This window comes from Dermacentor variabilis, chromosome 7, assembly GCF_050947875.1.
Source record: "Dermacentor variabilis isolate Ectoservices chromosome 7, ASM5094787v1, whole genome shotgun sequence".
Lineage (NCBI taxonomy): Eukaryota > Metazoa > Arthropoda > Arachnida > Ixodida > Ixodidae > Dermacentor > Dermacentor variabilis.
In genome coordinates this window covers 144799996-144815959 of record NC_134574.1, presented here as the reverse complement: position 1 = coordinate 144815959, position 15964 = coordinate 144799996, and the positions used below count along the sequence as shown (strand labels likewise).

The window sequence follows — 15964 nt, the reverse complement described above, 5'->3', positions numbered from 1 at the left end:
GGACCTACGGAATCTTGACATTGATGCGCGCAAACCTTATTTAAAATCCATGTCACGGCGTTTAATCTAATGACGATTTGGTTTACAAGACTTTAAAACATTCCACCTATTGCGCGAGAATCCGTCCATGCGATAAGCGAGACGCAGGATGGAGGATCATTGGATAAGCAGAACAGAATAAAAATACATGAGCTCGGGAGTATGACTGCAGTATTTATGAGTTTTTACGCAGCATTTTGTCACCTCACGCTATATTGGTTAAACGGCGTAAGGAGTACAGGTGAGCTACAGTCGAGGTCAACGTCCTTGAGCTATGCAGGGGTCGCAATCGTATGCGGTCAATTCGATCTCGAAACTTTTCTGACTCTGTTATATCCTTGATTGGTACAACTACTAAACTTCAGAACGACTAAACAAAAACTTCTCTTATTTTGCTTATGTGGGTGGATAAAACTGTTGCTTCAAGGGGAAGAAGATGCCATGATGGCTTATTTCTCTAGTTAGCGCGGTAGGCGTACACATTGTTACTCTCTATGTATCATACATACGAGCGGTTCGCTTAGAAATTTTGTTGGCTGACGTTGGTTACGAGTTGACAGGAAATTCTTTTGTTCGCGAAAGAAATCATGAACACTTCGCGTCTAGAGTTTCCCTCTCTTTTCGAGATGCTGGCAGCGAGCGGCCTTTGTCCTATGCCATCGGAAATCGACGTTCTCAACGATTCGGCGCCATGCGTGAGTTTGGTTTCATCTTTCGGATTCTCATTGTTATTCGCGGAGTTTCCGAGATGAGCGTTCGTGATTTGTTTTGCTCATAGTTAATGATTTGGTTCGGCCATATACATACATTCAAGTGAGCTATAATCTCGATGGGCTCACTGTTCGTTTCGTGTGGCCCGAGCCGCCTAGACAATGTCCAAACACCTTGCGTGCTTCACGTTTGCACAGTAAAAACACGTATCAAAAGATTGATATCAGACGCGAATCAACCACGTCACACTACTATTCGGCGCGCTTCGATGCGCTGCACATGATGCGCTTGTGTAAATGAGTTTGCATATATTCCAATCAGAACATGTCAACTGCATGCTTATCTTGCGTGGCAATGATATTATACCCCTTTAGCCTGTAGCTTCTACCCATGTACTGTTTAACATTAAGAATAAGACCTGTTTGAAATGCCAAAAATGTCCCCCGATGTGAGTACGTGTTACTGCCTAAATGTTATAGCGACATATGCGCTTACTCAGAAGAGTGTCAAGACTTATTAAGTGCATAGATTATGTACGTTAACGGATTGATGAATTAGTTTCGAGCATAAAACAATTACCTGTGGTAAAGAATTATATGATGTGGGGCTAGGACACCAGCCTGTGTTGAATTACATTACGCACTATCGAGTTGCTTTCGACTCTTTGTGACGCTATGGACATGTGAACACCAACGAGATCACACAAATTCACTAAGCTCACTGAAACGCTTCCCTGCGGCCTCAACAGCCCCCACATCTAATCGTCTCGTACACTGGCGACCCTGTTTTTTCACCTTCAACTTTAGCAAGCAATTATTTACGTTCCATTTAACCTAAGCTATACCATTGAACCTACTAAGGTTATTATAGAAACAATAATGAAAGCCATGACCTGCTTCATAATCAAAGCCATGTGGCATCACAAGGAAGTCCCTCTACTGTTTGTTATTTTTATGGTGACTGATAAATTGCAACACCAGGCTTCCCACTAGTAATATTATTATAAAATTCACTGCACCAAAGAAAGGTAACTTAGTGATGTAGAGGAAAATGTTACATGCCGAGAAGCTGAGGAACAATGAAGGTGAATGGTAAAATAAACAGGAGAAACAGTTCTAATCAAGAACGATGACCCTGTTCGTAAAATGTGACACAGCCGTTATAAGATTCTGTAGTTGACTGCCGAACAAGGCAGAGGGGCAAAGGAAGGTGGAGATTCGAACTTACGAAGAAATGTTGAACAAGGCATGTCACTGGAGCAAGTGTTTTCACAAGGATGGCTTGTCTTCGTCAGAGCAAGAACTTCTTTCTTTGGCAACATTCTTTTTTACCCCCAATGACGGAGGAGCACCTCAGACACGCATGTACGCCTTTGTATGGGTCTTAGTAAGCTGAAAGACTGGGCCAGTTGGTTTTGCATCTTGAGGTTATACCAGCGCGAACTAAAACATATGCACAAAGAAACAGACACACGGGGACAAGTGCTAACTTCGAACTATCGGATTTTGTTCGTTGGCCAGATTTATAGGTACAGAGGAAATTGTGTGGGAGGTGCACGGTGCCCTTAATGCTAGAAGATTACCGGGTAGAGTGGTGCATTTGCTAAACAAGTCTCCACGTCCTTTTCTGTGCTTAACATAAAAATTGACCTACAACATACGTGCTGTGGTGCTGCTACGGTCATTAGCAGTGTGATTGCAGATTGTTTGATTGTGATTTTTTGGTTAATGTCTCGCATATGCACATACATTTCATGTACCCTCCAGAGCAGTATATAGACATAGAGTGTCTACAGCTTACAATAGGGTGTGAACTTGGGTTAGTTAGTTCACATAGATTATGATGGCAGCGCAAAAGGTGCAGTGACACAAAAAAGTGCATGGAATCATTGATGCTCTGGAATTTTGGTTCCGTCGAGCTATCACCCTGCTTGACTGTGAAATCAATCTTCTCGAAAAATTTAGCCTGTGTTCATAGCACGAGGGTGGGCATGCAGACATTTTTTTTTGTGCATTTATTCTTTGCAGAGTGCATAAACTGTCAGTTATTAGCTCAGTGCTTTTCCTGTGTACTTATTTTTTCTCTGTGTCATCATCCCATTTGCACTAATTCATGTATACGAATCAAGTGGCCCATTATGGCACCTTGGTTGCTGTGCTTGCCGCTTTGGTTTTTGTCTTTTGCCCTGTTGTTCGTGCTGTGTGTTGGTAGCAGCAGTTGTAATTTTATGTTATCTCTCTGATTTTCAAAATATTTAACCTGACTGCAGTTGCAGTTGTTGATTACTTTTGTACCTGTCATAGTCAAGCCCTCTCGCAGGAAATTGCCCTTACAGAATCACTGAACCACAGGTACCTTTCAGATTCATCACTCTTTAAACTTGATCATTCTTTGAGGGTGTTGTAAATTTTGGATATGAGACCTAGCATAACATCTTGCATATCTATATTGTTTCTTCAGTTTCGACCCTTTGAAAATTTTGGTTCATTTCCTTTGTTATTCCAAAAGCTGGCAGCATTAAAAGCAGCAGAAATGCAATTTATTGAAGAGGCATTACAGCTTCAGCAACTTGTGTGCGTGTGGTCTATACATTTTACTTGTGCTTTGTTGATAGGACTGGATCTCACGTTTATTTATGTGTTCTTATTGTGTTTTTATTGCAACAGCATGTGCCCTTGGCTTTCCTTTTTTTTTTCACCTATTTCAACTCATGAGCAATGCTATGCTAGCAGGCTTCAGTGTAAAGCAACCACTTCCTTCTGATATTTCCTTCTAAATTGTTGTACCAACATGGAATGGTGCTGCCGCCTGTTAACAACTCATCGAACTGCCCGTTTGAAACACTGCAAAGCAAACATATCATAACAAACAAGCTGCACTCATCTGAAACAGCCATCATTACTGTGTGCGCAATTTTACCAGAGCGAGAATGAGCTTATACCCATTGCTTTCCACGTACATCAAACTCGTCTTCAATTCCGTGTTGGCAGGCCACATTATGAAGCAACCATGCCCTACTAAAATTTTCTTAAGAATTATTCTGCCAGCACAGTATAGCACTGCCATCTATGAGCAGTACATCGAACCGAGAGGCCGAGCCCTACACATTTGAAATCCTACAAAGCAAGCATGGTCGTAATGAACAAGCTACACGCATCTGAAGCAACTGTTAGTGAGACTGCAGACATTAGTGCAGTCCACCAAAAACAAATTTTGATGCTTTTCCACTTGGAAAACAGGGTATGCGTATGCAATTATCATGTGCTGGTATTCTGTTTAACTGCAGGACAAGGGCCTCCTAGATGTCCTGCAGCAGCTTGAAGCACTAGTCACTGGAGGTGTGACTCCAACCATGCCAGGTGAAATGTGTAGTTGAGTAATGAGGAGAAGGTTTTTGCTGCCACTGTGAAAGCATGGTGTAAGCATGTTTCTTTTATAATTGATAAGGTGCAGTCAACCGCTGAGAACAAAAAAGTTAACTACGTTGCACTTAAATATAAAAAAACGGGCAGTTTGGACAAATCCTGTACCAGAAGTCACTGATGGTATGAAAAGAAAAAAAAAATTGAAGAAGTTGTGGCACAAGTGGTGCAACTTGAAAATGCAATCATACTTCAAAGTAACATTGTATGATGGACTACATGTGAAATACATATCGCTAGCAAAGTCTGGAGACCACAAGCATAGAGAAAAAAGAATGATTTTCTTTTTTGCACCCCGTACTTCGTTTCATATTTAGCAGGCAGTGTTGCAAAAGCTACAAAAGTAGTGAGATTATTGAACTCCATGCATCATGCAATGCTGTTCTTTTTTTCCAACACTGTCTATGAAATTACCATTTCATATATTACAGCTACAACTTGTAGATGTAAAACTATGTGAAATCTTCAAATATATTATTTTGGCACCTTCGTGCTTCCAGGATGCGATTACTCTATATAGGTCACAAACTCAAGCGGTGCACTATAGCTGCTGATTGTGGGAATGTTTCACTGTTTGTTCAGCGGTAAACAGGTTCAAATCTGCAGTCCCATCCATGCAATAATTGGGTCATATTTTGCGACCTGAAAGTACGAAATCTAATTTTACACTGAATTACATGAAGCGTATCTTATGTCTTTCATTCATATGTGACATGATAAATCTTTAACATGAATGCAGGCACTGAGATAAGTTTCTCTAGCCTTTTTAGCATTGTCTCCTACGTGTGAAAACATAGTATAAGCGTGGAGGTGAAAATGAAGATGTTACAGCCCACATCTGCGTGTCTGACCAGTGCAATGCACAGACTGAATATTGAATTTCACATTGAATGTGAATCCCTGTCTAAATTCCACATTGCATGGCTGTGCCACAAGATATTAATTTTTTTTTTTCTCAGTGCCGTGGTCTTTGAACTTTTGCTCCTTAGGGCACATGGCAACCAACGGCACTATAAAGCAATAAATATAGCTGCCACAGTCTTACCTAATGTGGTGTCTGGGAGATCAGAATTTTAATTCTCAAATTTCACTTTGTCTTATAATTTACTATTACGCTGACCAGACAGATGGTCTCGTAATACAGCTTTTCAGGAAGGAAATGCTAAAACAGCATAGTTATGCCGTTGCAACATTAATACCTTCAGCAGGTAGGCTGCTGAAGAGCCTTGCAAAAATAAATAATATGTTTAGTAAAATAAAAGTGCTTTAGCTTAAAATTTTGACAAGCGTTGATGTATGGCCTTGTTGGCAAGACATACTTAAGATTGTTTTAAGCGCCTTGACAATGAAAACAAGCAAGTAGACACGTGTCCACTCACTTGTCCTCATTGTCAGTGTGCTTAAAACACTCTTAAGCTAGTTTTAAAACAGTCTACGTAGAACCCTTGGTCATGGCAGTAGTGATGACAATCGTTTCTTTTGTAAACCTTGCATGTTTTGTTTCTTTATGGTCTTTATACTTATACTATATACCATACTTTTGCAGAGTTTGAACCATCATCAAACTTCGTTGCAATGCTGGTGATCGGCTGGCTTGTGGCACGAGAAAATGCCTTGTTGATTCTGCTGCAACGAATCATTTCTCCTGCAGGAACTGGTGTAGCCAAGGTGATATTTTGTCGCGCTCACGTACATGCTGATCAAACAGTAGTAGTTTTGATACTGCAGGTACTGCCGTCATTGTACGAGTGCCAACCTTTAAAAGATTACATAGAAACTTGAGCAGGTTGCTAAGGGCTTTGCGGTGAGTGACAAAACGAAAAACTGTCGGGCGCTACTTGAACAAACAGGAAGACTGCGGCATGGATCAGCAAGTAAAACTAGGTAGCGAATATTCAAGCTGAAGTTGGTATGGATAAACGCAGTTGGAAAGGTCGCCTAATGCCTGGTGTAGATTACCGTTAGTCTACTAGAGTTACGGAATTGGTGCCAAGGGAAGGCAAATGCATTAGAAAATGGCAGGGAACTAGTTTGTGCAGTGACATTAGTAACTGGAGATAACTGGGAGTTGTCATTTTTCTTGAAGTGAACATAAAGTAGGTTTGATGGTTATCGTGCTGACAGCAATGACACAAAGGTATGGAGCCAGCATGTATTGGAGGCTTAATTTTACGCACCTAAACCCCTCATGAAAACCTAAATCTGAAACACAGGGTTTGCCACCATGTGTGGCTTTTAAGGCAGCGTGCACTGTGTTGCTGTGAAGCTGCAGGGCGTACAGAATCAGTGAAAGCAGCGATGACTGGACATGGAGAAAAAGTTGCAGCAGTTTCTACAGTGCAGCAGGCAGGAACCCGATTTTCTAATCAGTTTAAACTGAATCTGTTGCTGCTGTGCACCATGCACCAGCTAATTAGCACTGGTATTATTGAGCAGTGTGGAAAACCTTTCTGCTGCATGTAATATTAACCGCGATTTCTGAGTTGTTTCCTTTTGCTGTTGATTGGTGAAGCGATCATCCGATTCTTTGTGATGTGGGAAACCGCCCTTGATTTCAGTCGTGTTGATATTAGTAGGAAGTACGCAATAATTAACTTGTAACAAGTGTTGAAAGGTATGACAGTTTTAAAGTGCTTGCTGCTAAATCTTGCTGCATGCATGTAAGCAAGAAGGGATATATAGTAGCCTGGAGAAGCACCCCGTCGTTCCCTTTTTTCTGTAAGAGCAACCTGTAGGAACTGTTTCAAGTGCTACAGCTTTAGCAGGTGCCACTGACTGGAGAACTAGGTGCGACTGTTCTGTGTGTTGCATGTGTTGTTACCTAGTGACACCGGATAAGCTCAAAAGAGACCTGTAGCAACTGCTTGAGTATTGATGGCTTAACTGTTTCCTTTAATGAAAGTTAATCTTGCTTATGGTGAATAATTTATTGTGTTAAGTTATATGCACTACAAAATCTTGTAAATTAACATATTGTATACATTGGGAAATCCTTGAAAAAATCATGCTTGTCATTTCTTTTTTCCAATTTCAGTATTACGGAAGTCCTGCTGCTGTCCTTGCATTCTTTCATTACATATCTGTCTGTTGTGCTTCTAGCTCTGTGTGTTTGACCTACTCTGGTATCTGCTGACGTGCATATGTATTTGTTGTGCCGTTACATGCAATGCATGCTGGTGTCACTGATCATTTATACAGAAAGAGCTCTGAGCTTCTTTCATGCTATTCTCTAGAGCAGCTTTCGCCCACACGTTTCTGCGTAACTTTGGTGGGAATGAAATGCAAATGTATTATATCATGCCATGCCATGTGTTGTCATATACTATTGCGTGTGTTATTCATGTCGCGTTGTATTGTATGATATCAGGTTGTGTTGGGTCACGTCATGTGCTGTATCCTATCGTATTTTGTCACATCGTGTTTTGCATTGTATCCTGGCATCATGTTGTGTATTGTATTCTACCAGATTGTGTCGCACCTTTTAGTGCTGCGTCGTGTATTATTGTGCTGCGTTGGGCCATGTTGTGTGGTATGTCGTGTCCTATCATTCCCTGTTGTGTCACCTCATGTAATGTTTTGTATCCTGTCCGTGTTGTAGAAGCAAGACAGTCAGCAGCAGCAGCAGCAGCAGCCTGTCCTTGCCGGGCAAGAATCCTGTCGGCTGGCGTGGTCACAACTGCGCCTGAGCTTCAAGAGTCTCGCGACCGTTATGCAGCAGCATGCATCCTTGCTGCACCGGGTCAGTTTGTGGTTTGTTTTACGCCTACAGAACAAATTGAACATATTTCCTGGGCACATAATGCTGTGGCGTAGGCAAAAGTGAAAGTGCAAACAAAGGCACACCTGTGCGCATTCCTAAATGCATATATAAGAGAAAAACAAAAGCTGAAGGCTCTTCTCCTAAAACTGCAACTAATACGCATGTCACACGTGTGAAGTTAATGTCATCATGTGTCAGGGACCTTTAGTTTCATGCCATTATATCTGAAGTTGCTGCTACGTGCACATTTTTAATGACATTAGACGTCGCCATGACAACAGATGCAGCAAGTGTAACAAGTTTGTTTCACAATCCTAGTATCACACACGCAAAAAATTTTGCGGGCACACGTTCAACAAGTAACACTGAAAACTTTACTAGGCATGCTTTTTATAAAATTATTTTAGTTTACTTCAGAGATACATCTTTCAAGTGCAGCTGTGGCTATAAACATTGATAACAAGAGTATGTATTTGACAGCTGAAGGTATTGTGAGAATGTAATGTGCCTCAAATTGCATTAAGCCTTAATGCCATCAAATATGTCCGTGTGGCATCGCGTGAGTTGCATTAAACATTAAGGCATTAAGCAGTTATTTTTTTGTGCCCATGTGGCTCGGGCATGAAGTGACTTGTGATAGCAACTTCAGGCATCTTTCACACAGGGCATAATGCACGCCTAGAGAACGACGGCTCTTGCCTCCAAGATTTCAGCTCACACTCCCGCATTTCCTTCTGAATTTTCTTCTGCCTTTTCTGTTATATATTGTTATTTTTTTGCATGATTATACGTATGACACACAAGGGGCTTCAGACAAGATTACACGAACCAACACAACCACAACATAGAGCTAGCTACTGCAAGTAAAATTTTCCGCAATTAACACGTCTTAGAAGCACAGATGATACACTAGAGGCTTCAGGTAATTAAGAGGCTTCACAAACAAATGCAAACACCAAGTATAACTTGGTGTCACAAGTAAAACCTGTTCCCGTAAGGAGCTAGTTGGTTTTCCAAGATTTGGGTGCCAGAACCAATGAAGGTTGCCAGCTCTTTGGTTAAGAAGGTTGGGACCTATAGGTTGGTAGGTCAGAAAGAAATTTTAGTAAAGACAACCACATAAGAGATGAGCACAAATAAAAAATAAAGGGTGATCTTAAAAACACAAGGATGAGGGCAGCAATATATATATATATATATATATATAAAACCTGTTATTTTGTTTATTCCTGCATGTCTGTATTATGTATGTATTTGTGGGCTGTTAACACTTGAAAGCCATATATTTGTTGTAGTGTTGTAGTGAAGATGTTTAGATAGCGTTTGTTGTTTTATTGCGTAATTTAGTAAAAGACAGCTGTTAACTAGCACATCTGCCGCAGTAGTATAGGTGGCTGTAATCCAGTTTGTCATGTGTGCTTTCTCTCCAGTGGTGGTGAAAGGGCCGGGATGAAATGCAACTGAAATACTCCTCTGCTACTGCAGAGCCCTTTGCAGCCACCAGCTGCCCGAAAAGAAAGGGCGAACACTTGGCTGCTAGATCTTTAAAGGCATTATCCAATTTGGTAATAGAGAGCTTTACTTTAGGAGACGCAAGGCGTTGGGTCCCCTAGCGCTTGGGTGCGTTTGCGTTTGGGTACGCAAGCAGAAACACGTTACATGTTAGCAGCCCCAAACGCGAGCCACACTGAGGTTGCATGCGCTCGCAGTGCCATTAGTGTCTGATCGTTGCTGTGTTATATTTTTTAAAATGTGCATTCAAGCATATAAAGTAAATTACACTAAACTATATTTATTGAAAGCAGTTAATATATAAAAGCGATGACTGTCAACACTAGGCAAAAGATGTATAAGATTATTTACGCGCCTACATTACGACTGAGGCCGAGCCGAGGCAATCCAAACATACGTTTGGTAAACTGTAGTTAGGCGTCTCGTGCAGCCTAATCCGTTCTGGTCTGTGTTTTGTTTATTTAGAGCCTCCTGCAAATTTTGATATGCCGTCGTGCTCTGCGACCAGCTTCTTTAGCATGTCGGCCATGAAATGCACACGTGCACGCGTCCTCGCCGGCGCAGCCATGTTCTCCATTTGTGTGGGCGGATGGGTGGCTTGTCTCGGCTTGGAGTGTACTCTACTTGGCTGGTCTCACTTCTCGTAAGTTCTTGTACATTGCAAGACTCACGTGAGTAACGTGACCTCTTAGGGGCAGTGATGTTTTTGGCCACCCCAACAATCCAAGGACGCAAGTAGACGTAGCGGTCAGCGTGTGCGCAGTACCGTCGCCCCTAGTTCTTGCTACGCAAGCCGCTTGCATCCCGTAAACTAGAACTCTCTAATATATACCTACCTGAGAAAGTTCTCTCATTTTATGCATACATGCAGCTTGACTTTAAAGCCTTCTACGATGATCTCCATATACAGTTACACTATCTCTCTGTAAGCGTCTCATAATATTAGAGAATACTTTCTTCCCTAGCGCATTGGGAGCAAGGAGAGTACAAAATCTAGAGAGGTTGAGGAGACTGGGGCAATTGCGACTCGCCTTGTTCGAGATGTATGCATAGTGCGCCTGCCTTGAGAATGGATATCTGGCCCTGATCTTAGCCTGGCGGCACTCCAGGACAGATGAAAACATTCTGACAAGGTCAAGTCATGACACGAAATTTTTCACTAAAATGCGAAATATCAGTTCTTTGCAGGACTGATACATTTCGGCACTGCAGCAGTGATCAAATGGTTGAGCATCTGCCTCGTATGCGAGAAGTACTCAGATAAAATCCCAGTGGTGCTGGGAATTCACCTGTTTTTCTAATATTTAGACAGGTCCTCTGACCCGGCGCTCAGTTGTCTGTAGTTGGCCCTGATCTCGTAAGGGGGCCTTATAGAAATTTGCAAAGGATTGCTGCCAGTGCTAATCCAGCATGGTTCCACTCCGGCTGTGAGAGGCAGGTGAGAGGCCGGGTGCCTGTTGGTAAAATAGGTACAAACGCACTCCTGGTCAGGTGCTTGGCCCATACGGGTCCTCAATGCTTCAGAAGGACACCCACGGTATGAGAAATTGTTAGATTGGAACCAACAGCAATCCCAAGTTGTTTGGCGTTTTCTTTGTCTTTGTTCTTGCACGGCAAGCATAGCAGTCTCTCCCAAGCAACTCACTCTTGGAAACTGGACGCCTGGCCAGGGAGCTGTTTGTACCCACCTGTCTTGTAATCTGGTCGGTATCTGGTGGTAGGGATCGAACCATGCACCTCCCACAGTTGAGCCGGGCCTCCTACCCCCTGGGCCACGACTACGGCCTGGGGTACATCTCTACCTCTTTGAAAAAAACCTCTGCATTCCCCATGGCACTAGGATTTGAGCTGAGTACCTCCTGCATATGAGGCAGATGATGTGGCATTTTGCCACCACTGCCACCAGAACTGATGATTTGGGACAGTTTGTAGCTGCGCACCTGACAGGTGAAATGCTCGCAGCTCAAGATTGCCAGTCTTATCTTTGGCCATTACTTTTGAAAAGACATTCTGAAGGCCTTTAGTGCTTTATAGCATAGGGTGGAGTTGGCTGACACAAGACGGGGTTAATTGGAGATCATTGGGAGAGGCCCTTCAGCTTCAGTGGACATAATATAGGCTTATAATGATGAACGAGGGTGGACTCTTTAATAAAGGAATCCACTTCATCTTGCAGGCACAACAGTGGCTTCCCAGAGACAACGAGCAGCACCGTGCTCTGAAGGCTTACATTCGTTGGCAGAAGGAAGAACAGCCTCTGCTGTGGCAGGCATTGCTGGTAAGTCTGTTTCCCAGTTGTGGCTAGATGGCAAGTCTATTTCTCTCCTGTCACGTAGACACTGACAGCTTTTGTATTACATCACTGTACTGAAGGATATTCTATATTCCATTCTCGGCAACTCCATGTGTAATGCAGCAAAAGTTAGGGGTTATGTTAGCCAATCAGAACAGCAAGCCAGATAAAGTGCCATTGGCTCCTGCTGATCACTCACTTACTGAATGCAAGCTTGATGTAAAGATCAGTGGCACATAATAGGTGCGCCATCCTTTCTTCTCTGAAATTCGTAGCCCACTCTCATAGCTGATTGGCATAATGCGAGCCCTAGGCTTTGCTGCAGTGGTCAGAGTTTGTGAGACTATGTGTAGGTTGTAGTGAAAGAGTCCTAGCAGTTCCCTGCATTGGCCACGAACTGTCGGTCAAAATTTGCCCTGGCCAAGCTTCTCTAATAGCCAAGTAGGGCTTGGGTTTATACTGTCAATAAAGGTTTTAGAGATGAATGTGTCAGAATGAATGAAGATCTATCTTTTCTTTGTGTGTGTGTGTTCAGTACTTTGTGCGGTGTGTTATTAGCATGACTGAGATTAAGGTACTGAATTTTGGGCGCACAGCATTTTTTTTTCCTGATTGCTTATGCTCTGATGACTTATCGCATTTTGAAGTTGCTGCACTTGGCAAGTGTTCTTATTGCAGTGAGTGTAGGTTGTGAGCACGTGATGATAAAAGGCTACTGCTTTGTGTGCAGCAGCCATTCATTACATATACAACAGTCTCTCACTCACCGAGTGGAACACGCCAAACTTAAGACTTACACAACTGCATCGATTAAACCCCTCACTGCAAAACTCTGACCTCCATTTGGACTTCCTCAACGTGAAGCTGCGCTTCTCTGTCGCCTTTGGTTAGGGCTTGCCTTCACAAAGGCACACTCTACATTAATTGGAGTGACCGACAGTGCAGCATGCGAGGTCTGTGGCACCGAAGAAATTGTCGACCGCCTGGTTAAAACACGTTGGCGGGCTAGTTGGTTAGAATCCATGGTAGAGTATAAGCGCGACTGGACGAGGACGTAGAAAGATACACAGACGTAGAAAACGTCTGTGTATCTGTTTTTTTCTACGTCCTCGTTCAGTCGCGCTTATACACTCTACCATCGACCACCTGCTGTGCCACTGTCCACGATATGTTCCAGGAAGACAAGAACTTGCTAATGCTCTCAAAAAACTGGACCATCGGCCACTTTCCGTGCAGGTGCTGCTGGAACACTGCCCCCCATCACTCGTTGTCCCATAAAGTGGTGAAGGCACTTTTGTGCTTCTTGAGGACGACGGGCTTGTGTGAACGTGTGCGACTATTAGTGCAATTACTATTAGACCATTGCGTCAGCGAACACACCGCTAATTTCCTTCTTTCCTGCCCTCCCCTCTCTCCCTGTCATCTTTGTTTTTTCCTTTCCCGTTCCCCCGGTGTAGGGTAGTCAACCGCACGTTATTCTGGTTAACCTCCCTGCCCTTCTGCTTTTCTCTTTCCTTCCTTACATATGCAACAGGAGTTATCTGGCCATTGCCTGACCTGGCTAGAGCTGCTGCGGTGGTACTGTTGTCACTACATCAGCACTCCTCAGTAAACGTGGCTGCAGTCACTTTGATGTCAACCCCCAGATTATTTAGTGATCTGGACATAACTTGAACATGCCATCTTTCAACACATTTATATGGTGCTTAAGTGAAAGATTTAGCTCGGGTGCTCCTATGTAGATAGATGTAACAGGAGAATTGGGTTTTTCTCCTCAACCACTCCACCAAATTTGACGAGGTTTGTTGCATTTACTAGAAAAGCTTAAAATCTAGTGACTGTTGGTTTCAAATTTCTTATTTAGGTCATCAGTTTTTCATCATCAGTTACATACATCAGTGATGTATGTAAGAATTGGCAAAAATCGAAACTCTTCAGAAAACGAAACTATGAAGTTTACAACTCTGTAACTCAGCAATGAAAAATGATATCACAATTCTGTGAATTGAATCCAACAGTACATCTAAAGCGGACAAAATTGATTTGTTACTCATGAATCTAAAAAAATTTAGTAACATTGAAATACAGGTTTTGCAGAACCCTTGTACACGACATAACAAATTCACGTAAGATATAAATTGAAATACCAAATTTGTCCGCCGTCAATGATCTAATGAATACTGTTTACAGAACCTGATATCTGTTCTTAATGTATAGCCATTAATTTGTCAACTTTGTGCTTCTATTTTTTCAAACATTCGAATTTTTGAAAATTCTTTTAACAAACTTCAGGCCTTAAATTGAAATTCTGCTTCCAACAGTCACTAGAATTTAAGTTTCTCTCTCAAATGCAACAACTTTCATTAAAATTGGTCCAGGGGTCATCTCAGAAAAGTGTTTTTACATTTTACATGTATTTGAATAGGCTGCGTCGGAGTTCGGTCCAAGCCGAAGCTTCCTTTTAAGCTTAAAGCGCATGACACATGGCACCATGTGACTTCTGATATGACACGCAACGGCTCTGACTGTCGACTGTGCAGCCTTTGGAACATATAGGAATAGGGGGTGTCAGAATGTGGAATTGAACGTGGTATTGTGTCACAGCATTTTCTGCTTAACACACCTACACGTTTAATTGTAATGATTTATTATTTAAGTTTTGTAAGTTTTGCATTGTTAAGTGCTTCACTTAAAGGGACACTAAAGGCAAATACTAACTTGACGTTGACTGTTTAAATACCATTCCAGAAACCTCGCAACGCTTGTTTCGTGTCAAGTAAAGACTTAGTTTATGAGAAAATTGCATCTGAAGAGTCTGAATACCTTTTTCGAATTTCAAATCTCCCGCCGCCTAACTGGGGGAGTGGTGACGTTGTGTACACCATCACTGCCCTCTGCTGCTGTCGGTGAGTAAGACAGCAGCCGACAGACAGCGGTACTGAGCCAAGACAGAGCGGTTGATTCGCCGCTGCAGCTGCTTTTTGGTCAAGTGGTGTAGACTATTCGGGCGTCCTGCGACATCACATGGAAGTTGAATTAGATGAATTCTCTGCAACTTGCAGTTTCGGTGAGTTTCGTGAGCCAGCAAAACCAGCACAGCACTACGTGATAACGAAACTACTGAAACGCTAAAGTGCGGGTAGCACAGGGTCCAGCGAAAATGAAACCTGTCGACCACCTGCGTCATTGCCAAAGGTAATTACACTGTGTTCTTTTTCTAAAAAATAAAAAGAACTGGGCAAGTATCATTTTATTTCATCTTATACTACAATACAAAGATATTTTTCTGCTACAAGTGGTTGAGTACTAGTAACAGAATTTAACTGAGAAGTGCTTTCGTCATTGGGCAAGTACTTGAATGTCCTGGGGGAGTCTCTAATCATGAAAGCATATTTAGCGCCAGCAAACAAGGACGGAAGGGAGACGACACCACAACGCGCTAACTTCAGCAACTTGATTTTCAGGAAATACACCTATATAACCCATGCACACCATTTTCATAACCCATTTTCTTAAGAAAATGGCTAGCCGGGTGGACACAAAAGTGATCTTTTCAGCACCAGAAAAGCTGGCAAAAATATGTCGACTAACGGACCCGTACCGTAAGCCAGCTGCCGGATGCTCTACGAATCATCGAAAAGCACCAGTGGGTTGCATAGAAGCTGTTGTGTATGAGCTTCTGCTGTCCTGTGGGAAAAAATACATCGGACTGACAGTGAGTTGTCTTAATGACCGATTACGGGAACATAGCCTAAACGCGAAAAATAAGCAATACGGTCATCTGTCAACTCACTGTCAGGAATGCGGCTGTGCGCCGGTGTATGGATCCTGCCGGGTTCTTGCGAAGCACAAAGATAAAGACGTGCAAGAGATTATTGAGGCTCAGGCTATCAGGCGAAATAGTGATACGTGTGTTAGTGCCCCTTCGGTCGACTTGTTAGATAAGGAGACGGCTTTTTTGGATGGTTAAGATTTGGATGAGGTGGCGCCACTGTGCATGGGCTGTATAGCTGTATTTCCTGAAAAATGAAGTTGTCGAAGTTAGCGCATTGTGGTGTCGTCTCCCTTCCGTCCTTGTTTGCTGGCACTAAATATGCTTTCAGTTTACCAACACGCCCAACAAATGGCAATGCTCTAATCATGACCTGCATTTACCTCAATTTCTCGATTATTAAGTTGCCATAATGTTGACGCCTTATAGATTCTCGAGCACTAATCGATCACTAT

At 42.6% G+C, this 15964-nt stretch overlaps 1 protein-coding gene across 4 annotated transcripts in view; it reads left to right on the top strand.

Moving 5' to 3' along the window:
• The first annotated feature begins 241 nt into the window (after positions 1-241).
• The window catches only part of LOC142588069 (uncharacterized), a 23876-nt gene continuing 8153 nt past the window's right edge, over positions 242-15964 (top strand). Inside the window, exons 1-5 of one of the 4 annotated variants that reach the window (XM_075699520.1) lie at positions 248-734; positions 4037-4109; positions 5719-5840; positions 7771-7911; positions 11621-11722. In XM_075699520.1, coding sequence (XP_075555635.1) covers positions 627-734; positions 4037-4109; positions 5719-5840; positions 7771-7911; positions 11621-11722 — 546 coding nt within the window. In that variant the 5' untranslated portion in view covers positions 248-626. Of the gene's footprint in view, positions 735-4036; positions 4169-5718; positions 5841-7770; positions 7912-11620; positions 11723-15964 lie in introns of those variants that run through there. The other 3 variants (XM_075699522.1, XM_075699523.1, XM_075699524.1) reach the window with 3 other exon arrangements.